The sequence below is a fragment of the Neopelma chrysocephalum genome, unplaced genomic scaffold (genome assembly GCF_003984885.1).
Source record: "Neopelma chrysocephalum unplaced genomic scaffold, ASM398488v2 Primary Assembly neopelma1_179, whole genome shotgun sequence".
Lineage (NCBI taxonomy): Eukaryota > Metazoa > Chordata > Aves > Passeriformes > Pipridae > Neopelma > Neopelma chrysocephalum.
In genome coordinates, this window is record NW_020897841.1 from 131,382 (window position 1) to 153,257 (window position 21,876).

General features: G+C 53.7%; 1 protein-coding gene across 27 annotated transcripts in view; it reads left to right on the forward strand.

Moving 5' to 3' along the window:
• Positions 1 to 21,876, forward strand: part of TCF4 (transcription factor 4) — a 117,771-nt gene that overhangs the window by 31,266 nt on the left and 64,629 nt on the right. For 22 of the 27 annotated variants that reach the window (XM_027701995.1, XM_027701998.1, XM_027701994.1 and 19 more), the window contains 2 exons: positions 7,633 to 7,694; positions 9,246 to 9,342. The exons of 3 other annotated variants lie outside the window; for them this stretch is intronic. In XM_027701995.1, the coding sequence (XP_027557796.1) occupies positions 7,633 to 7,694; positions 9,246 to 9,342 (159 nt within the window). Of the gene's footprint in view, positions 1 to 7,632; positions 7,695 to 9,245; positions 9,343 to 15,854; positions 15,920 to 16,083; positions 16,177 to 21,876 lie in introns of those variants that run through there. 2 more of the 27 variants (XM_027702013.1, XM_027702014.1) reach the window with 2 other exon arrangements.

The window sequence follows — 21,876 nt, forward strand, 5'->3', positions numbered from 1 at the left end:
AAACATCCTCTACAGAGCAAGAGACAGGAATTAATGGAATATTGTGGAATGAAAGTAAATGGAATATTGTTTGTGACCAAGAGCTGGAGAGGGGTAAAACACAGGTTTATGGGAGGGATTTTGGGGAATCACGGGTGTTCCCAACGTAGGCAGGAAAGGAGGGGAGCATGGGAAGGACTCCTGGGAATGGCAGGTGTTGCCAGTGTGGTTGCCTTGGGAAGCTGTGGCTGCCCCTGGATCCCTGGAAGTGTCCAAGGCCAGGGTGAACAGGGTTTGGAGCAACCTGGAATATTGGAAGGTGTCCCTGCCCATGGCAGGGGTGGAGCTGGATGAGCTTTAGGGCCCCTTCCATCCCAACCCAGTCCGGCATTCCAAGCATCCCTATGAACATGCAGAGTATCCCACACTGGGATCAGCTGTCTGGGAAGGACGCTTTGCCCTCAGGAGTAAATCCCGAGGCTTCCAGAGCTTTTCACACCCGCATCTCTGGCTTTACTTCCATGGAAAATGACAGCACGATACCTGGTTAAAATTCCTCCGGTTTGCTGTGACAGTGACAAAATGGGATAACAGGGAATCCCTCGGGACTGCTGCAAACTTTCCTTAGTCCTGGAGAGAAGGTTGGGACACACAGGAGAGGCAGAGCAATTAAAGCCCCTCTGGGAAGAGACAGTGAGTCTTGGACTTTGTGACAGGGAGTCGAGGAGAATTTCCTGAAAGCGCTCGGAGCCGAGCGGATTCGCCTCATGCTCGGAGGGTTGGGGCTGCTTAGATATTTATAGGGAAAATCCAAGGGGCTGGGCGTGTTTTCCATTATCCAGATTTCCTATAAAAAATGAATACCCGTCGGCACAGCCGTGGCTGCGCTCGCTGCTCCCTGCAGCAAAACTGTGGCGGCTTAGGCTGGGCTTAAATCCTGGCTCAGTCCTCCATTTATTTGCCCCACTCACGTGTTTTGTAGGATATAAAATACGGGAGATCAATGGGAATTAGGAATTCAGAGAATTTCAGAGAAAGGAGCGTTGCTGAATTATTTAAATGAGGGAAAACCCAAACCAGCACCAACCTCAAACCCTTGTACACAGGTTTGGGGTCACGCTGGGCACCTGTGCCAGGGCCTCCCCACCCTCCCCGTATCCCATCGGAAGCAGTGGGAAGCATTCCCTGTGTCCTGTCCCTCCATCCCTTGTCCCCAGTCCCTCTCCAGCTCTCCTGGAGCCCCTTCAGGCCCTGGAAGGGGCTCCAAGGTCTCCCTGGATCCTTCCCTTCTCCAGGTGAACATTCCCAGCTCTCCCAGCCTGTTGCTCCTGGGCAGAGGGGCTCCAGCCCTCGGAGCATCTCCGTGGCCTCCTCTGGACTCGCTGCAGGGTGTTTTTAGAGCCCTCACCCCGTTTTCCCTGGCCAGCCCCTCTCTGGGACATCCATCCCGGGCTGCAGAGCGAGGGCCCCGCAGAGTCTGGGGCAGAGCAGCCTTTGGCCCCAGGGGCAGTTGGGATTTCGGGGTCTCCCTTGGGGTGGTCTCCAGGCTTTGCTGGGACTTCTGGGGGCTCCCTGAGCTTCCCCCAGGCCCCACGTGATCCCCAACAAGGCGCTCCCATCCATGGGAGTGAGGAGATGCTCGGAGCCAGATGATTTAGGGCCCTAAGCGCCGTGTTGACACTGGGAATGGGAGCCCTGGAGTGCCTCAGGTCGGATCACGGCGCGGACACGGATTTATGAGGTGGTTGCAGACAAGCCATTTAGCACAGAGATGCTGACATTTCTGGGGATGCCCAATTCCAGGCGGGAATGCTGAAATATGGAGTTTACGGAGTGATTGAGCAAGTGGGGCCACATTGTTTTGATTCTCCTCCCCCGGGGGAGTCGGGGCTGATCCTGGTTTTGTTTACACAGGAATTAATCACAGAGATCATTCCTGATGGTGGGGCTGGAGGAGCTCATAATTCCCCCAAATTGAGGGCTCAGCTGATCCCATCAATTCCATTTTCCAGTAAATTTTGTTGGGTTTGTTTTATCCAAATCCTTCAAGTTTCATCTCGTTGTGTTTTCCCAATTAATCTGAACCAGATTAATCCTTGTTAATGCTCCTCTCCACACAATGGCCTTTGTTGGGCTCCCAGGCCTGGGGTGTGGGAACTTCCTTCCCAGCTCCTATTCCAGGCTCACATTCAGCTGGAGCTGGGAAACCTCGCGCCACCTTTGGGGCATGGGAGCTTATTTGGAGCTCCTTTTCCCATCCCAGAGGAATTCCTGTGGCACCGTGTCTCCTGCGCCTCTCAAGGTGCTGATGGCAGGACCCGGCCCGTTTTCCAGGCATCCCATGGATGATGCCGTTGGATTGACTTTGTACAGACATGATTTATTTCGGAGCATCTCCGGAATGAAATTCCAGGCTGGGCTGGACGGGGCTTGGAGCAATCTGGGCTAGTGGGAGGTGTCCCTGCCCACGGCACGGGACAAGTGAAATTCCCATTGCTCCCCATTCCTGGGTCTGTGGGGTGGCTCTGTAAGTGCTCCCAGAGAGCACAGAGGCACATCCCGGGCTGTTCCGGGGGAGCTGATCCGTGCACACATCAACAGGATGTTGTTGGTCGGAGCTGCCGACAGCCGATGCCGGCAGGAAGGAAGTTTCCAAGCCCTCGGATCGAGCCTTGGCGGCGGCCAAAGGAAATGAGCCATGTCCTGCTCTCATTGTGCTCGTGGCCCCGGCATTCCCAAGGGATCCCATCCCGGGCCTTGTCTGGCACAGAGGGACTTGACTCATGTTTTGTTTTGGTGGGTTTGTGACGGGCCTGTCGTACCTCCCTGCAAACACTCCCTGCCCTAACTGGATTTGCAGCCTCCAGTGATAGTTTTGGGAGGAAAAAACAGGGAATTCTTGTTGATACAGTTCTGATGTCCTCATGGAATGGGCTGGGTTGGAAGGACCTTAAAGCTCAGCTGCTCCAACCCCTTCCACTGGACCAGCTTGCTCCAAGCTGGCCTTGGACACTGCCAGGGATCTGGAGATCAAATATCATGGGATACTTCCAGCTGGACAGCCAGGACAGCCCTGCCCCAGTGGGTTATGGAAATCGGGACTAGGACCATCCCAGTTCCGTCCCGCAGCCTGGACTCACGTGGTCCCGGAATAGTGAGTCAGCTCTTGTCATTCCGCTGGTTTTTGGGTGTCCTGGCACTGATTCCGTGTTTTGGTAGCTGAGGGGATCCCAGGATTAACCAGCCCTTCATGTGGTGAAGTAAAGCGGAGTTTAAAGATCCGTGTCCCCAGTAAAAGGCGCTGCCTGGTACCCTGCTGGATCCCTCCAGGCTGCTTTAAAGCCCTGGATTATCCTGGGGGCAAAGCCCAGCCTGGAGCAAAGCGGCGGGAAGGGGGAAGTGTATCCCAGCCCCTCGGCCGTGTTTATAGCACAGGTTTATTGCTGAAGGGAAGACAGATCGCCGGGCGTTCCTCCAAATTCCTGGCAGCTTCCCTTTGCAAGGCACTAATGTTGGGATTAGCGGGTCGTTGGGAAGCCATTACCTTTCTGCACCTCCCTAATTGCTTTTCTCGGGCAGAGCAGAACTGCCGGCTCCTACAGCAGCTCGTGGTGAAAGGTGGGGTTTGGGGCGGGCTGGATTCCTGTGGAGCTTTGTCCGTGATTTTTGTGGGGTCTCGATGGCAATCTATAGGATCTCTGACTGTTTGAGTGGATATATGGTCAGGTGAGGGACCAAAGCCAGGCCTCTCAGTGCTTGTGTCACCTTGGGACACTGAGATCAACATGTCAGGGTGGCAGGAGGGATGTGGAGCTGCTGGAGCAAGTCCAGGGCTCTGCAGCCAGGCTGGGAGAGCTGGGAATGTTCACCTGGAGAAGGGAAGGATCCAGGGAGACCTTGGAGCCCCTTCCAGGGCCTAAAGGGGCTCCAGGAGAGCTGGAGAGGGACTGGGGACAAGGCATGGAGGGACAGGACAGGGGGAATGCTTCCCACTGGTTTCTGTGGGATATTGGGAAGGAATTCCTGGCTGTGAGGGTGGGGAGGCCCTGGCCCAGGTTTCCCAGAGGAGGAGGAGAAGGTAGCACCACTCAGCCAAATGGTTCCAGAGTGGTTTGGGTTGGAAGGGATTTTAAGGAAGCTGGATCCAGGGAAAGGCGAGGAGAAGCTGTGCAGGGCAGGTGCTGGAGCTGGAGGAGCTTTGGCAGATGTGTTTGGATATAACTTTGGAACAGGTTGTCCGGAGAAGTTGTGGATATCTCACCACCCCTGGAAGTGGCCAGGGTGGATGGGGCTGGCATAAACTGCTCTAGTGGAAGGTGTCCCTGCCCATGGCAGGGGGTGGAACGGAATGATCCTTAAAATCCCTCCCAACCCACACCATTGTGGGATCGGAGGATTCCATTTGGTGTCCATTATTATCCTGCAGGAGAGACAGACATCCACAAGGAAGGGAATGAAGTCCATGGCAGGGGGCTGCAATTAGAGGATTTCCAAGGTCCCTTCCAAGCCAAACCATCCCAGGATTCTAGTTCCAAGCCCTTGCCGTGGGCATGGACACATCCCCTCTCCCTGACCTTTTCCCAGTGGTTTATCTTCCCTCCCCAAGGCTGGATTAGAGCAGGGAAATCCCAGCCTGTCCTTAGGGTTTCCCAGTTCCCTGGCTGTGCTGTAAAAATCCAGGTAATCAGTGACTTATGATTCCTATGGAATCAGGCTGGGGGGGATTTGTCCCTTTGGGTTGCTCTTCCTTGCCTGGGAAGTTCCGGATCTGCTCCTGCCAGTGGCCGGTGGCTCCCAGTGTTTGCCGAGGGCGACCCACCCACTTTATATGCAAATACCTTTGATATCATTGGCAGACAGAGGCGGCCACGGAAATTAAACTGGAATTAAAATTCCCTTCCCAAACCCCCCAAACCGAGCACAAAATGTCCTTGCGCTCCACTGGGTGTCTTTTCCTGGTGGGATCTGATTTCCCTTGCATCCCATCTGCAGTCAGACCAGAATCCTTTATTCCCTGCACAGGGACACCTTCCACTATCCCAGGTTGCTCCAAGCCCCGTCCAACCCCACCTTGGACATTCCAGGGATGGAGCCGCCACCCAGGGAGTGTCAGGGAGCTGTGAGAGCCAGCAGGTCCCTCCGAAGCTCTGGAAAAGCTGGAATGATGCAGATGGAGCAGAAAGTATCCGGGTAGGGCTGCCCAACAATGTGGGGGTTTGTGAGCTCACCCCACGGCAGGACAATGGGATCTTTGTTGGGAATATCCAGGCTGGGAACAGTTGAGTTTGTTTACCCTGCTGGTGTTTCACAGCGGTGTCTCCGTGGATATTTGTGCAGGCTTTGGGAATTTCAGGCACTGAAGAAAGGGCCCATCTGATCCCAGGAATGACTTTCTCCTCCTCCCCTCCCCTCCCTGCCTGTTGTTTGGGGTTTGTTTTCTCCAGTCCTGCTGATATTTGGAGCCAAAAGCTTCCGGAAGAGAAGGGCCCGGGGATGTGCAGTTTAAATTTCCCAATCCCTGAGCTGATCCAGTCTCCAGGTTCGCTCTGGTTTTGACACAATTCCTACAAGGAGAATTGTGATTTTAAGGATCATCTTCTTCCAGGTGCCGTGGGCAGGGACACCTTCCCCCTGACCGGCTGATCCTGGAGTTGTCTTCCAACCGTGATGATGATTCCATGAGTTTGAAAAGCTCTGGAAATTTAGGATATTTCCCAAATCCAGCTTCTTCCACAGGTGGGGCTTGTTCTAGGGCCCAAAGGTCCATGTCTTCACCTTCTTATCCCTGGAGCTGAGATAAAGCCTCGGTGTTAGAACAAGAGCTCCGTGTTCCTCTCTGACCGAGGAATGAGGGCTTGGATTTGGGGCTTTTCTCGGGAAGCACCGGAGCAGGAGCCGATCCCCGCAGATTGTCCTAATGAGAACTAAAGGGCCTTTTTCCAATCAGGGGAATAACCGGATTAGGCCCCTGTGTTGTGTCAGCCCGCCCGGATTCGATTAGGGCCGGGGAAATGGATTTGTCCGTCACAGTTACTTCATTAGGGCCCCTCAGTGATGGCTTGCAGGGAGTCGGGAGCACTCGGCACCTCTGGAGCACAAACACAGGGGAACTGGGAGAGGCCGGCACGAGACTCCGGGCAAAACACGCGGCACGCACCGCTCCTCATCTTCTGAAGGAGCTCTGGGGTGTTGGGAAGGAATTCCCAGCTGGGAGGGGGGGAGGCCCTGGAATGGATTTCCCAGAAGATGCCCCGTCCCTGGAAGTGTCCAAGGCCAGCTTGGAATAACCTGGTCTCTGGAAGGTGTCACTGCTCACAGGAGTGGACAGTCCTTAAAACCCCTCCCATCCCACCCCATTGCATGATTGTTTGCTTCCAAAAGAACCCAAACTGCCCAGAGCCCTCCAGGTGCTGATGGTGGAATCTCTGCCCCTCCCAATCCCTGGGAGGGCATCCAGTGGTTTTTAGCTCCACAGAGTGAATTGGCTGTTCCACAACACGAGTGATTTTTGAGGATCCTCCTAATTAACCCTCTGGAATGATTGAGTGGGTCTGTCAGGGAAACGATCCACACTTTCTTTCCCTTTTTTTTTTTCCTGGAGTTTAATTAAATATTTACCTTGGAGTGCCTCGTGCTGTGAACACCTTCATCTGTTCTGGAGAATGGAATTCCTAATTGGGGGAAAGTGGGAAACTATCAATGTGTCAGGATTTGGGTACTTGGGAATCCAGTACTTGGATTTTGAGTGTTCCTCAAATTCCCACTGCTCCCAGAAGCTGGATGGACAGGTGGGAAGGGAACTGCTGGTGGGTTTTGGCAGCACTTGGAGAAAGTTTTTCCAGACAGAAACACCCAAAATGTGGGTTTTGAATTCCATTAAAACTCCTGTTTGTGCGTGGAAAAGGCAAGGGATGCTGGCATTCCATAGGGATGGTGTGGGGATGTGGGAGTGAGCTGGGAAACAGCACTGCAATGGGCCAAAACAGTGTTTGAGATCCATGTCAATCCCGTTTCCTGAGGTTTGACATAAAAAGGAAGGAATTTGAGCACTTCCAGTGCTTCCATGTGTTTTTCCAGGGAGGTTGTGGATTCCCCATCCCTGGAAGTGTCCCAGGCCAGGTTGGAGCAACCTGGGATAGTGGAAGGTGTCTGAGTGGGTACCAGATGATCCTTTAAATGCCTTCCACCCCAACCCATTCTGTGAAAAGCAGAGCAGGAATACTGGGAATGTCCCGTTGTATCCATGGATCTGGCACATCCCACCTCTCCTTCCCTGGGTGACCCTCGAGTGTAGAACACACCCCGCCCTTCCCCTCCAGCTTTTCCTGTTGGACAATGGCATTTCACCTGCCTGTCCATCCCTGTTTTCTGCCGGGGATCTGGGTCGGGTTGGAGCTGTGTCAGTGGAGCCGCTCCCGAGTGTCAGGAACTCAATCCAGCGCCGGAATTGTGCCGCTCCAGCCCCCGTTCCTGAGGGTCCGGCTCGTTCCCGCCGCGCATTTCAATGAGTTAATTGGAGCTCCGGGTCAGGAGCCGCTTCCCGGCCCCCGGTTCTTAATTAAAGGCACCGGGAGATTAATTTGAAGCGTTAATTTAAAAGTGCCGGCACAAAAGGCAGGAATTATTGCCACTAAAGAACTTCCTTGTCCCCAGATGTAGAAGACAGAACCAGCTCAGGGTCCTGGGGGAATGCAGGCCATCCGAGTCCATCCCGGGTAAGTACATCTAATCTCCCTCCCTCAGCCTGGGAACGTGCAATCCAGGACAGACAGGCCCGGCCGCTCGCCTGCTCCTTCAGGGCCTTTTAATATTCAACCTGCGCCTGGGCTCGGAGCCGGCTCCTGCTCCGGGGGAACTGGAGCAGCCCGGCCCCGGGAAGGGGTCCCTGCCCACCCAGGGGATGGTCTGTAAGGTCCCTTCCACCCCCAGCCATCCCATGATTTTTAGGGATGTTAATTAACCCTCTATTGGGGGCTCCCTCAGCCCCAGCCCCACCCGAGCGCAGCCGGCACAGGCTGTTTCCCGGGGTTTCATTCCCTGCACTGGGATTTTTAGGGATTGGGGGTGTCCCCAAGCCTGAGGGGAGGGCCAGCCCCCATCCCTGTGCCAGGGCTCACATTCCATGGCCATCCCTGGCCATTCCATGGCCACTGACCACCCCTGACCATCCCATGTCCTCCCTGGCCATTCCGTGACCACTGACCTTCCTGCCCCTGTTCCCAATGGAGCATCCCAGCTCTGCCTCTCCTGCCCCTGTTCCCGCTGGAGCATCCCAGCTTTTCCCTTCCTCAGGCTGGGCATGGCTGGTGCCTCAGCTCTGCGCTGCTCATCCCCTGTTTATCCCCCTTTATTCCCTCCCAGCCCACGGAGAACACTCAGGGTGGGCAAGAAGTGGCTTCTCTCTTCCTTGTGCCCTGAGTTAAATTTGTTCTAATTCCTGTTTAATTGTTTTCCCATTAATTGGAAGGCTGAGGGCTCTGGTGGCTCTGTGCCCTGGAGCAGGAAGGAGGAGCAGGATCGGGCCCTCCATCCCCTCTCCATCCCCTCTCCATCCCCTCCTCATCCCCAGTCCAGGGCCTTTCCCTCGGGGCTGCCCAGGGGGATCCCTGATTTCCCTATCCCTCCGAGGGGAGGAATCCCAGTACCTTTTCTTCTCCATCCTGCTTTGCATCCCTGACGTCATTCCCGCCCGGCACGTTGATTTTTCTCCCCTTTTTTCCCCCTTGACACTTGTATTGCTTCCCAGGGAAAAATGTTTTGAAAAGGAAGTTGGGAATTGGCACACACTGATTATTTCTGCCTCCAAACCCCTGAATGAAGTTGGGAGATAGAAAGAAAGGGAGCACGAGCCTGGGAGGAATTCGGGAATTTGAATCAGGGCCGGGCATTAACTGCCAGAATTATTCCACAAACGGCCTGACCTCGCTTTTCCCTGCTGGAATGGCATTCCCACAGCGGGAGACTCGGCTTCTCCTGACTCTTTCTTCCATATTGTGAGCAGGAGGACCCTTCTGAGGGGGTTTATTGCCCAGCACAGAATTCCAGGAGCATCATCCCAGTCCTCCGTTCACCCCACGGCAAAGTCGATTTGTGGTGAACCAAAACATTGAAACAGCATTAAAAACTCCCTGGAACGTGACATTCCAGGGGAAAAAATCCCGGGAATGATGCTTCGTAGAGCAGGTTTAATATTTAGCAGGGAATGAGGGGCTTGGGGGTCGGGGAAGCGCTGCTCCAACGCGTGTTTTATCCCGGTTTCCCGGCAGAACTATGGAGATGGGACTCACTACGATCACATGGCCAGCAGAGACCTCGGCTCCCACGACAATCTCTCTCCTCCCTTTGTCAATTCCAGGATACAAAGTAAGGACATGGAATTTTCTACTTTAATCGGGGGCTGAAATTGGGATAAATGAAGCAGAAACAAAATCCAGAGGGTTTAAATCCCTCATCCTTCCTTAGAAGGGCAGGAACATGGGATATTCCTAGTTTTTCCTGTTTTAAGGTATAAAAATGTGCTGTGGTGATGCTTATTATTTTTTATATATTGTATATATATATAATTGTGTTTTCTTGCTGGGCTTGGGATACAAAATTTCCCCAGAGAGGTAAATGGTGTTTTCCTGAGGCTCAGCTTTTCCTTGCCTGGTTGGACACTCTGGGAACGGGATTTTTAAAGCAGAAAAGGCTTTTTGAAAATACAGTAAATAAATAGTAACCCAAGGGAGCAAACAGCTGGTGAGGGACACTGGGAATGTTGTTTGGAGGGGGACGGATCGCTGCCTGCTGGGATCTGGACTCCAGATCCTTGGATCTGATTGAGGGGAGCCCAGGTGGGCAAGAGGCACCTGGATTGTATCAGTCACGGTGGGGAATCCTGGGATCAGCTCCGGGCTCGCCAGGTACAGGATAATGAGGGTCTGGAGCGTGTGCAGGGAAGGGGAGGGAGTTTGGGAATGCTCTGGAGCAGCAGGAGCAGCTGAGGGAGCTGGGGGGGCTCAGCCTGGAGAAAAGGAGGCTCAGGGGGGACCTTTTGGCTCTGCAACCCCCTGATGGATCCAGGGGGGAATTGGGCTCTGCTCCCAGGGAACAAGGGACGGCAGGAGAGGGAAGTGCCTCAAGTTTCACCAGGGGAGGGTCTGGTCGGACACCAGGAGGAATTTCCTCCTGGAAAGGGTGGTCAGGCCTTGGGAAGGGGCTGCCCAGGGGAGCAGGGATCCAGGTGGATCCCCATCTCTGGAGGTGGCACTGAGTGCTCTGGCCCGGGATCAGTCCCAGCTTGGACTCCAGGGATCCTGGAAGGTTTTGCAGCCTCAGGACTCCTGGGATTTGGCTTTGGTGCCCCCTGCATGGCCGAGGAGAGGCTGGGATTGGTCAGGAGTGACTGCTGGCTCCCGCAGTTAACGAGGGTGATTAAAGTGAAGAGGTGATGTCAGAGTGTCCCTCGCACTCCGGCTCGGCCAAGATCCCGGCCCAGTTCCCTCAGGGAACTCACCCGGCTCGGCTTTACAGCCCTGAGCCCGCTCCAAGGAAAACACGGAGCTGGGACTGCCATAGATCACTCCACAGCCCCCCCAGCCGTCCCTCGGCCCGCGGGATTGGGAAAGAGCTGGGACTTGTTGAGCAGTGTTGGAGCTTGGAGTGGTTCGTGCGGATTCCCAGCCAAGGCACGGTTACGACAGTTTGGGAAAGGCTCGGGAGAAGCCAAGAAAAGCAGGGAAATTTCACCACTCCCTCCTGCACTCACGCCACGGGGCTGAGGGAGAGCACAGGGAGCCAGGGAGAGCTGCTGCTGCCGCTTCCCACCTGAACATTCACCTGCAAACCCGGCAGCGCCTCGCCCTCTCCTACCTGGCCTGGGCTTCCCGAAAAATCTCAGTCCTGCTTTTCCCAGTTTTAAGGAAAACAGTGTTTTCCCTTGGTTTAAGAAATATTTGGTTTATAAAAACGCAGTTGGGGGCACCTGGGGAAGGAATGCAGAAGGATTCAGGATTCCAGAGTTCCTGATAAGGGATTTTGGGAGCATCCTCATGTTTCTAGAAGGTCCTGCTTAATTGCCTTGGAGGGGTTTTCCCGGCTGTGAGAGTGGGATGTGTGCAGGTGTCCCTCCTCTCCAGCATTCCCGGGGAATGGGCTGGGAGAGCTTTGTGTGGGAGTGGGAACCCATAAGCAGCAGCAGGACAGACGCTGCAGTTATGGATATCCAGGATGGGGTCTGGGAGTGTTCCGTGCTCGGTTGTGTCGGCATTTGGGATTTTGGGAGGAATTTATGCACAGGGCTCTTCACTCAGACCAGACTGTGGCTCCGACTCCACTTATTCCAAATGGATTCCCTCATTTCCCTTCCCCTGGCAGTGCTCTGGACTCTCCCAAGGAAAGCTCCCTGTCAATTTGGGTGTCAGGATCCGGCTGTGGGTTCCTTTCCATCCTTTCTCCCCTTTCCCTTGGCAACTGATCCAGAGCCTGACAATCCTCCCCCTTAAACTGGTTCATACTGGTGTGTTCCGTCGGCTCGGCTGGAGTGGCTCCTGCTGTGGGATGGGGGCTGTGGAATCATGGGATTCAGGCTGGAAAAGCCCTCTGGGACCATGGAGTCCACCACTAACCCCTGTCCCCGCGTGTGGCACGTCTGGCGTCGCTTCTCCTCGCCCCTCCCCTTCCCAGGTGACCTCACTGGGAATGTGCCTGTCCTGCTCCTTGGAATACCCCTTAAAGGGACGGGGAATCATTTCCCACTGCTTTTCGACCCTGCGTGACCTCCTGGAGCATTTCCCTGCAGGGAAGTGGTTCAGCGCTCCTGGGGGGATTTTGGGATTGTCCTGTGCAGGGCTGGGAGCTGGACTCAGTGATTCCCTTCCGAGTGAGGAGATTCCAGGATCCTGTGATTCCAGGGAGGTTCCAGGTGCTGCTGGTTTAGGTGGTGACCTCTGGGTGATAATTTTTTGTGGTTCTTGTGGTCATCATGTGACAGCTGCAGGTTCCTTGGAATTCCATCCCTCTCCTGGCTTTGCCTACCAGGAATATTTAGGTTTGTACTTCCAAGCGCTCTGAACATCCCTAGGAGAACTGGAATTTTGTGCAGATAGGGGAGTTTACCCAACACAGCGTTAAAAGGCCCCGCTTCCAGTTGCTAAACTGTCAGCATCTGGGCAGGAATTTTCCATGCTGGGGCTCTGACTCAGCCGGCTCCGTGGTTTTTTACCCTTCTGCAGGACTGATTTCAACATTCCCTCAAGTGGGATTCCATTTCACCCCGGCACTTTTGGGATTTGCTCGGTTGGGAACATTAATTCCCTTTCACACCACCTCTGTTGTGTCAGGTGGCTCCTGCTCTGCAGCTGGAGCAGGGAAGGGGCACCAGGAACCAGGAGGGAAGCAGCAAAAACCGTCCAGAAATTCCAAGGCTAGAAGGGGCTTGGAGCACCCCGGGGGTGGTGGGAGGTGTCAGGTTTGGAACGAGTGGGATTTAAGGTACATCCAACCCAAACCAATCTGGGATTCTGGGAACCTAAAAAGGTCAGGAAAGGCCTTTGGAAACCCCAAAACTGGGAATTCCAGGCTCTAGTGTTCCTTTTGAAGTGTTTTCCACTCATGGAGCTGATCCAGCCCAGCACCAGTTTTAGGAGAATCATGGAATCATGGAATGGTTTGGGTTGGAAGGGACCTTAAAGCCCAATTTATCCCACCCTCTGCCATGGGCAGGGACACCTCCCACTGCCCCAGTTTGCTCCAAGCCCCATCCAACCCGGCCTTGGACTCTCCAGGGACCCTCCATCCTTGGAGGAGCCATGATTTAATGCCGGGTGGAACCTGGAAAGGTGCTTTAAAACGCTTTGTGGGAGCCACAAAGCTGGAAAGAGAAACACTTTCCCACTCCAAAGCAGGAGTTAATAGACTTGTCAGTGCTGCCAGTCAGGATTCCGGGCCCGGCATCCAACTCCAGCCGCTCGACAGTCCCGGAGAAAGGAGATGACAAGGACATCTCCATTTCCTGGGGAAGAGCAGAGATGTGCTCACAGAGACGGGCGGCTCTGGCAGTTGAAACGTGAGGGTGGCCTGCAGAGTTTGCCGGGAAGTTTACATTCCTTGGGATCTGGGCCTCAAACAAGCCGAGTTGTTTTGTGGGACAGGCTGGAGTTGTCCTCTCTGGAGGCAGCAGGAATGGCCTCCTGCCCAGAATCCCGGTCTCCTGTCCATTATCCCAGACTCCCGTCCAGAATCCCGGTCTCCTGCCCATAAATCCAGCCCCCTGCCCAGCTCTCCCTTTGTGATGCCAGGCTTGGAGCTGGATTTATCCCCTGGAGAGGGAAACAGCTTCTCCAGTGACATCCAGAGGTGCTTTAGTGGTTAAGGAGCTCCTGCTCTTCCCAGGGATTATTGGAGCTTGGCTTTCCAAGCTTTTGTTGCTGGTGTTGGTGGCAGAGGGAATTTTGAGCTCCCACCTGTCTGAGCATTAAGAGAAACCTGGAAGTGACTTCCTTAAATATTCATGAAGAGGGAAGAACTCAATCTGGGAAGTGGGACGTGTCCCTGCCTGTGATGGGAGGGGTGGGAACAAGGTGGGATTAAAGGTCCCTTCCCACCCAACCCATTCCAGGATTCTATGAATGAAAAAAAATAATTCAAATAACAATAATTAAAATAATAATAACGTAAAAACAATCATGTAAAATAATAATTTGAAAAATAGTAATTTGAAAAATAATAATTAAAAATAATAATTTAAAAAGGAATAAACCACCCAATAATTAACAAATTACAAAAAATTATTAAGAAACCCCAACACCAAAAAAACCCCAGGGGTTTCTGACTGAATTCCAGTTTCCTGGAGTTTCCTGGATGAAGTTTCTGTGGCTGGAGTGTTTCTTCCTGAGCCTCACCCAGGGGTCCCGGGGCTGTTCGGGGGGACACGCCGGGCTGGGATTTGCATTACAGCTGGAAAATGGACATGTGGGAAAATCTGGGAAACAAAACCAATTTGGTGAATTAGTGGGTCATTTCCATAGGCGGTCACGGTCCGTTGGGCAGGGAAAAACAATGGGTTTGTTATGCTCCTGGTTAAAGCCCAGAGTGGCCAACAAAGCCCAGTTTAATTAATAAGCGCTCCGAGCCCGGCCCCGCAGTCTGAACTTCCCAGCCTGGAGAGGTGGGGAATTCAAGGAGGAGCTGCAGACAGAAAAGCAACTTGTTTTGGGGAGCTTTGGTGGATTCTGCTGGAAAATGATGGATCTGAGGGGTGGGGGGCTGAGCTGTGCCGCTGGTTTAGGTTTAGGACAAGCTTTGTGCTGTGGTGCTTAAAACTAAGGGCTCTCTGAATTCTTGCCGGGATTTTCTGTCTCCATCCAAGACAGAGTGATCCTCCCTTTCTGTGGGAAAATGTGCCGCTCTGGAAGCAAAAAATCCTTTGATTTTTTTAGTTAAAATGTGAATTCCTGTCCTCGGGATTGTTCCGGGAATGACTCTTCCCTCGGCTCTCCGGCTGCATTGGGATGGAGGCACGGAATAGGTCAGTCCAGTCTGAGGGATGACAGGAGTGTCCAGGAATTCTCTGCAGCCTCATGCCAGTATATCCCTTTGCCATATGGTCGGAATTATGGGCAGCACCAGTTCTCCCACCACACAAGGCTGAGGGGACACTTTGATCCTGAGACACACGAAGGGAAAAGCTCCGGAGCATGGATTTAACGGGAACCAGCAGCACTTTAATTCCATTATATTCCTTTCTAACAAAAATCAGAGTATTCCCATCTTTCCCTTTATCCCACAGACTTTTGCTGCCTTAATATTCCAAAAAGGAGGGATGGGGAGGGATGTTCTGGGAAGCAAACCCGGCGAATAGATTTGGGAGAGAAGCAATCAGGCCAAGGATCAAATATTGCAATGCTTGGCTTTGTGGGCGTTTATATTTATATTTGGGGGAATTATCCATGAGAAGCAGGTTGGATTAAAAAGGAATGGAAGGAAAGGAAACCAGGAATAAAAGGTGTAAAATTCCAAGTTCAGGGAAGGTGTGGGATGAGGTTTAGTGTTAAAAGAGGAGCTGAGAGCGAAGGGAGAGGCAGGGGGTGAAGATAAACAATCCCGACAGATTATTGCGATGCAGAAGGAGCATGAGGCTGGAACAGGGAATTTTTAGGACCTCTCAGAGCTGGAAAAGGGAATTTATTGACAGATGATGTAGACACTGCTGAAAAATAAATGGATTTTTCGCCTCAGTGTTCACAAAAGAGGACGGGGAACAGATGCCAGAATCGGCTCTAAATTTCCCAGGAGAGAGGTGAGAAATATTGAAGGAAATAGGGATTATTCCAGACTGGGGGATCACACGGTGGGTGAGAATATCAGTGGAGGGATTAAACTAGAGAGGAGACATCCCAGAATCCTTAAATAAGAGCAGAAAAAGGACTATTCCATGTTTATCCAGCCAAACACCTCCAGCCATCCTTAGTGCCCTCAGCATCCACAGGGCAGGGCTAGATAGGATTTTGGGAAGGAATTTCTGGCTGGGAGGGTGGGGAGGTCCTGGCACAGATTGCCTGGAGATGTTGTGGGTTCCCCATCCCTGGAAGTGTCCAAGGCCAGGTTGGAATAACCTGGGATAGTGGAAGGTGTCCCTGCCCATGGCAGCAGGTTAGAACAAGGTGGTCCCTTCCAACCCAAGGCATTCCATGATTTTATATCCTTCCCCCTGCCTTGCCTTTCCCCATTCCCTTCCTGATTTTCATTTCCAGGACCGGCCCCATTGTGCACTGAGCACCCAAAAAGCATTTAAAAAGAAATAATTAAAGGAAACCCCCTCAGTGTAGTACTGAGGGCTGGGGGAGCTGAGGGTTCTGAAGGGCGGGAACCCCTCAGGGGGCTCAAAATGGCGGGAACCCCTCACGGGGGCTGCTGAAGGTTGCAGAGGCTGCAAAATCCTTTGAGGGTCTGCTGAGAAATGGTGAGCTAAAAAACACTTAAACGGGTCTGCTGAGGGTTGGGTTGGGGGGCTGAGGGGTCTGAAACCCCTGAAAGGGTTTGCTGTGTGTTGGGGGTCTGAAACCCCTGACGGGGCCTGCTGAGGGCTGGGGGGTCCGAAGGGCCGGAAACCCCTCACGGGGGCTGAGGGCTCAAAATGGCGGGGAACCCCTCACGGGGGCTGCTGAGGGCTGTGGAGGCTGAGAGGCACAAAACCCTTCAAGGGTCTGCTGAGAAATGGTGAGGTGTGAAACCCCTAAAAGGGTCTGCTGAGGGATGGGGGCTGAGGGGTCTGAAACCCCTCACAGGGTCTGCTGAGGGTAGTGTGGACCCCCCTCATGATGAGGGGCAGTGGGGACCTCCCTCATGATGGCAGCAATGCAAACCCCCCTCATTCCAGGTGGCAATGTGATCCCCTCATTCCAGGTGGCAATGTGGATCTCCCTCATGTCGGGGGTCAGTGTGGGCCCCCCTCATGGTGGGGGGCAGTGTGGGCTCCCCTCATGGTGGGGGGCAATGCAGACCCCCCCTCGTGATGGGGAACAATGCGATCCCCTCGGGAGCACTTGGCTTCCACAGGCTGGATATCCCTGTTTTCAGATCCACCTGGGGAGTTGCTTTCCTGCCCCCATCCTGGTGGGAAGCTGTGTTAGTTGGGATCTAGTTTGTAACCCCATAAATGCTGTCGGAGCGTGGCCGACCCAGCGTGTCCTGTTTGCCTCCCCTGTTTCCTCATCCCGGCATTCCCAGGAGGATTTCTTGGAGTCAGCCCCCCCCTTTGCCTGGCAGAGCGAGTCTGTGCCTGGCTTTGATATTCTTTTTCCATGTGGGATGGTTTTGATCCCGTTCTCCGGAGCTGTCATCACCCCCCCAGCAGTCACGATCCCGGGCTCCGCTCATGTGGCGCACACCTGGAAAATGTTGGGAAGGGCCTGGGCTTTGAAGCTCAGCTTGTTCCCTCCACATATTTGTTCCATCGTGTAATGGGATTTGCTGAGGAGACAGGGCTCAGGGGAACAGGCTGCACTTGAAAGGGAGGGAAGAGAAAATCCAGCAGGATCCGGGTGGGAGAGTCCTGCCACAGGGACGAGCCCTTGACATTGGAATGGGCACTTGGACATGGCTTGGACATGGGCATTGGGACACGGCTCCTCTAGTTACAAAAACCCTAAAAAGTTCCTCCTAATACAGTTTATTTTTATAGGATCCTGAATGGGTTGGGTTGGAAGGGATTTTAAGGATCATCTCATTTCAACCCCCTGGCATGGGTAGGGACACCTTCCATAGCCCAGGTTGCTCCAAGCCCTGTCCAACCTGGCCTTGGACATTCCAGGATTGGACATGCACAGCTGTGGATGTGGATGTGGCACAAGGGGAAGTCCCTCTCCTCCTGACTGGAGATGGACGGTCTGGGATGGGAATGAGGGTGATGAGGGATTTTAGAAGGTTTAAACACATAAAAAGGACTTTAGTGATGGATAAGGAAGGAAAGAGGGTGGTGGGAACCTGCAGCTTCCCTGCTGCATGGAACAGAACATGGGCTCCAAAGGGAATGGCAACCTGGGCTGTGGAAATCCATTAGGAATGCTGGGAGCCTCCTCGTGTCTTCCATGCTCTGTGTGGACTCGTGTTCCTGCTTAATGGGGAGCAACACATCCTAGAGGTGATGGGAAACAGCACATCCAAACTCCCCCAATCCCAAAATAGGGTTGGTTGGTTTTTTGGGCGTTTCGTTTCCCTCCCAGTTCCCGCCCCGCCGGAGTTGATGGTGTGAGTTCCATTGGGAAGGGTGAATAGAAGTCAAAGGAAACTCTTTTGGCACTTTGGGAGGGCCGAGGGAGCCGCATCCCTAATCCTGCCACGGTCCTCGTCACCTTATTATTAGAGCTGTGTAAATCTGGCAGGGATTTGTGTTTGCCAAATATACCCCTGGCCTAGATTTGGGATTATATTTGGAATTCGGGCCAGTTTCCACGCCTGTGCAGTCGGGAATTTTTGCCAGTTTGGAGCATCACCACAGGAAAGGGGATAATGAAGGACAGAGGAGTCAGGAAGGGAGAGAGCTAAGAGTGGAAGGCAAAAAGGACAAAGGAATGTGGAGCACATTCCTGCTTTTCCGCTTGCTCCTTCCTTCCAGATCCCTAATTTTCCATTTCCAGTTCCATTGTTGCCCATTTAGAGGAATTACAGAAATTCCAGCCCCTCTTGGTCACGGGGAGGTCCTGCTGGGGTGGGAGGAGCGGATTTTCCTCAATTAAGGGCCGTAAAGCTGTGACTTCCCAAGGTCAACAAGGGAATCCAAGGAACAAATCCCAGTGGGAGGTGCAGGGTGGGTGGACAGAGAGTCCAGTCTGTGCTGGGGTTCATTAGGGATAATTATCCATCTCCTCTGGCTGCACTGGGAGGGTGGAGAGGGATATTGCAGAATATGGGTCCTTCTGCAGTGGTGATTCATGGATTATGAACTTGGAGAGGTTTAGACGTGTCATAGGAATCATATGGGAATGTGGACCTGGAGAACTCCATCGTAGAACCATGGAATGGTTTGGGATAGAAAGGATTTTAAGGATCATCTCATTCCAAACCCCTGCCATGGGCAGGGACACCTTCCATAGACCAAGTTGCTCCAATGTGGCCTGGAACAACTTCCAGGGATGGGGAATCCACGGCCCCTCTGGGCAACCTGTGCCAGGGCCTCCCCACCCTCCCAGCCAGGAATTCCTTCCCAGTATCCCATCTAAACCAGTGAGAAGCCATTCCCTGTGTCCTGTCCCTCCATCCCTCCTGGGATGCTCCTCTCTGCCAGGAACAGGATCTGCAGGAATACAGGAGAGAATTCCCAGCCCTGGGAAGTGGAGGCAGCAGGGGCTGGGGCAGAGGGAACCCACCATCATTATTTACCTGACTTGGAGCTCTACCTTTTCCAAAGGACACCAGATCCTTGCAATTATCTGGGAAGGGGGAGGAGATGGGGTTTGGGTGCCTTTGATGTGGAGCTGCATCGGCTCAGCTTTGGGGAATTTCATTTGAAAGGAGCCCTTCACATCTGCTTCTTGTGCTGGAGCCAAAAAAGGGGGATTTATCCCTGCCAATGGGGGGATCCTGGAGGGTGAGAGTGACACAAACCCCTTCCAGCCCTTCCCAGGAAAAGCAGGGGATTAATAATTGGTTAGTTTGGAGAAGGGGGCCTTTTCAGCTCAGTGCCTTTGTGTCTTCCTTGAATCCTCTCAGAAATCCCATTTTTCCTTATATTATTAATGCAGCAGCTGTTGCAGCTCAGGCAACTTCCAGAGAAATTCTGGAGGAAAAAAAAGGGGTTTGTTTCCATTTTGGGAGCTTTAGTTTTGCTTCCTGCAGTTTCTGGATGGGGAGCAGGTATCCCCAAATCCCATCGGGATGTGGGTGCATCCCCCAGGTCACCACAGGGGGTTTGATCCTTCATCTCTTTATTCCCTAAGCTTCCAAAGGGCTTTTTCCCGGTTGGTTTTCCAAAGACAAGTTGTCTCTCTCCCCCCTCCGGTTGTCCAGATGATGCAGCCACAGCTGGCTGACATTTCTGTGGATCTTCCCAGCCTTTGTTGGGAAGTGGGCAGGTCACGCTCAGGTTGAGGCGGGTGCCATGCCCTGGATTCATCCCTGTTCCATCCAGGTGGAAGGAGACAAGGGACAGTGTTGTGCCAATGTCACCCACTGCTGCTCCTCCATGGAGTAGGTGAAAATCCCTCCTTCCTGCAGCATTCCCCTTTCCCGGGGCTCAGGAAGGAGGAGCAGGGATGCAGTGCTTGGAATGTGGTCCCTCCTTGGTGTCCATCCGGGGTGAATGGGAATATCTCAGAGTGGGAATTAGGTGGGTCATGATATCCATGTGCACCACAAGGTCTGTGCTCATCCTCGGAGGTGTTCACCTGGAGAAGGGAAGGCTCCAGGGAGACTTAGAGCCCCTTCCAGTGGCTAAAGGAGAGCTGGAGAGGGATCAGGTATGAGGCACGGAGGGACAGGACACAGGGAGTGGCTTCCCACCGGTTTTGATGGGATATTGGGATATTGGGCAGGAATTGCTGTCTGGGAGCGTGGTGAGGGGCTGGGATGGCCTTCCCCTGGAATGCCATCCGGGATGGCTGCCCCTGGATCCCCGGCAGTGTCCCAGGCCAGCTCGGAACAACCCGTCCTGGCGGGAGGTGTCCGTGCCCGCGGCAGGGGGGAGGAACGAGCCGATCCTCGACCTCCCTCCCGACCCGGCCGTTCCCCGCCCCGAGGGATCCCGCGCGGAGCCCCGTGTCCCGCCGCTGCCCGGGCCGGCCGCGGGTCGCGGGTTGCGGGTCGCGGGTCGCGGCGGGCCGGGGGCGGGCGCTGCGGGCCGTGTGGAGTGTGACAGACTGTGAAATGGGGCGTCGCCGCGCGGCTGCGCCGCACCTGGGCCCTTCAGCTGTGATTGATCGCGCCGCTCATGTGGAAGGGGCCCATCTGCTCCGCTCCGCTCCGCTCTCCCTCCTCCCCGCGCCGCCGCTCCGCTCCGCGCCCGGCCCGCGCCCGCCCGGCCCCGCGCCCCGCGCTGCCGGCCCGGCCCCGCGACTCTTACTGCGGCGGGGAGCTCTCTGTCCCCGCGCCAGCGCTTAATTAAAACCGCTGACATCATGGCGGTATAATTAAGCGTGGCATTAATTAAGCTGGAATAACGATTTTTTTTTTTTATTAAGAGCTCCGCTTGCGACGACGACAAAAAAAAAAATCCCAAATAATTCCGTGTAAAAGCGGGAGAAAGCCGCCCCGCCGCCGCCGCTCCCGCGCCGGGGAAGGACGCCCTTCGGGGGGCTCGCCTCGGCGTTTGCGGGCACGGTCGGGGGGTTGTCGCCTTTTTGCCTGTTTTTTCTGCTTTTGCCCCAAAAGTGCTGATCGGCTCCTGGCATTCTGATGGCTAATTATGCATCGGAGAGCTTCGACAGCTGCATTCATCATCATAAAATGTAATAATTAATGACATTCCAACAAAGAAAAATATGCAAATGAGCGCTCATTAGCATTTTCATATTCAGCTTTGATAATGCTTTTGCTGACAAGGTTGTAATTAATGAAAATTCATGTCGCAGTCAGGAGATTGGATCGGTTTCATTCCGCTCACAATTCCCAAATGCTTGCATTATGGAAAATCGGCGGCTCTGCCAACTTTTTCAGGGAAGGGAAAAAAAACACAACACACACACACACACTAAAAGCACCAGATGCAAATGAAGGGGAGGGAGCCGTTAACTCCTTCCAGCCCTGGCCCCCTCCCAAAAAAACAGGGAAGAAAAACAACCCCGGCAGGAATACGGGAATTGCAGGAAAACTTTTCCCTCCCCTTTATTTTCTCTTTGGTTCTCCCTGTGTGCGAGTGAACTCGGAGGGGACGAGGCGCTGCCGGTGTGTTCTCTCCTGGCCTTATCCAGTTCATTCCCAGATTGTTTGTGCGTCCCAGGGTTCCTTGTGCCTGGACAGATCAGACCCGTCGGCATCGCTGGGTTGGTGGCTCTGTGTGGGGAGCAGGATCCGGCTGTGATCCTGCTGTTCCTTGGGATGGCATCTGGGACAGGATCTGGCCATGATCCTGCTGTTCCATGCTCCTGTTCCTTGGGACAGGATCTGGCCCCGGCTGCTCCTGCTCCTTATTTCTGGCATTCCCAACCCTTCTTCTGCCCTTCGGTTCCATACAGGGGCTCCAAGAATTCCACCTTTTTCCCCCATCCTGCTGTTGGTGGGGCTGTGTCAGGAAAATGCCGTGGGCTCCCCACAATTCCAAAGGAAAAGAAAGTAATAGGGAATTGCAATTCCCGGTGTTGGGCTTGTTTGTATTTATTATTCCCTCCCAAACCAGTATCCGAGTAGGAATGGGAAGCATGAGGAGGAGGAAGGTGACGCTGCTCACAGGGATGAGCTGCCTGATCCAGAGCAATTCCACCATTC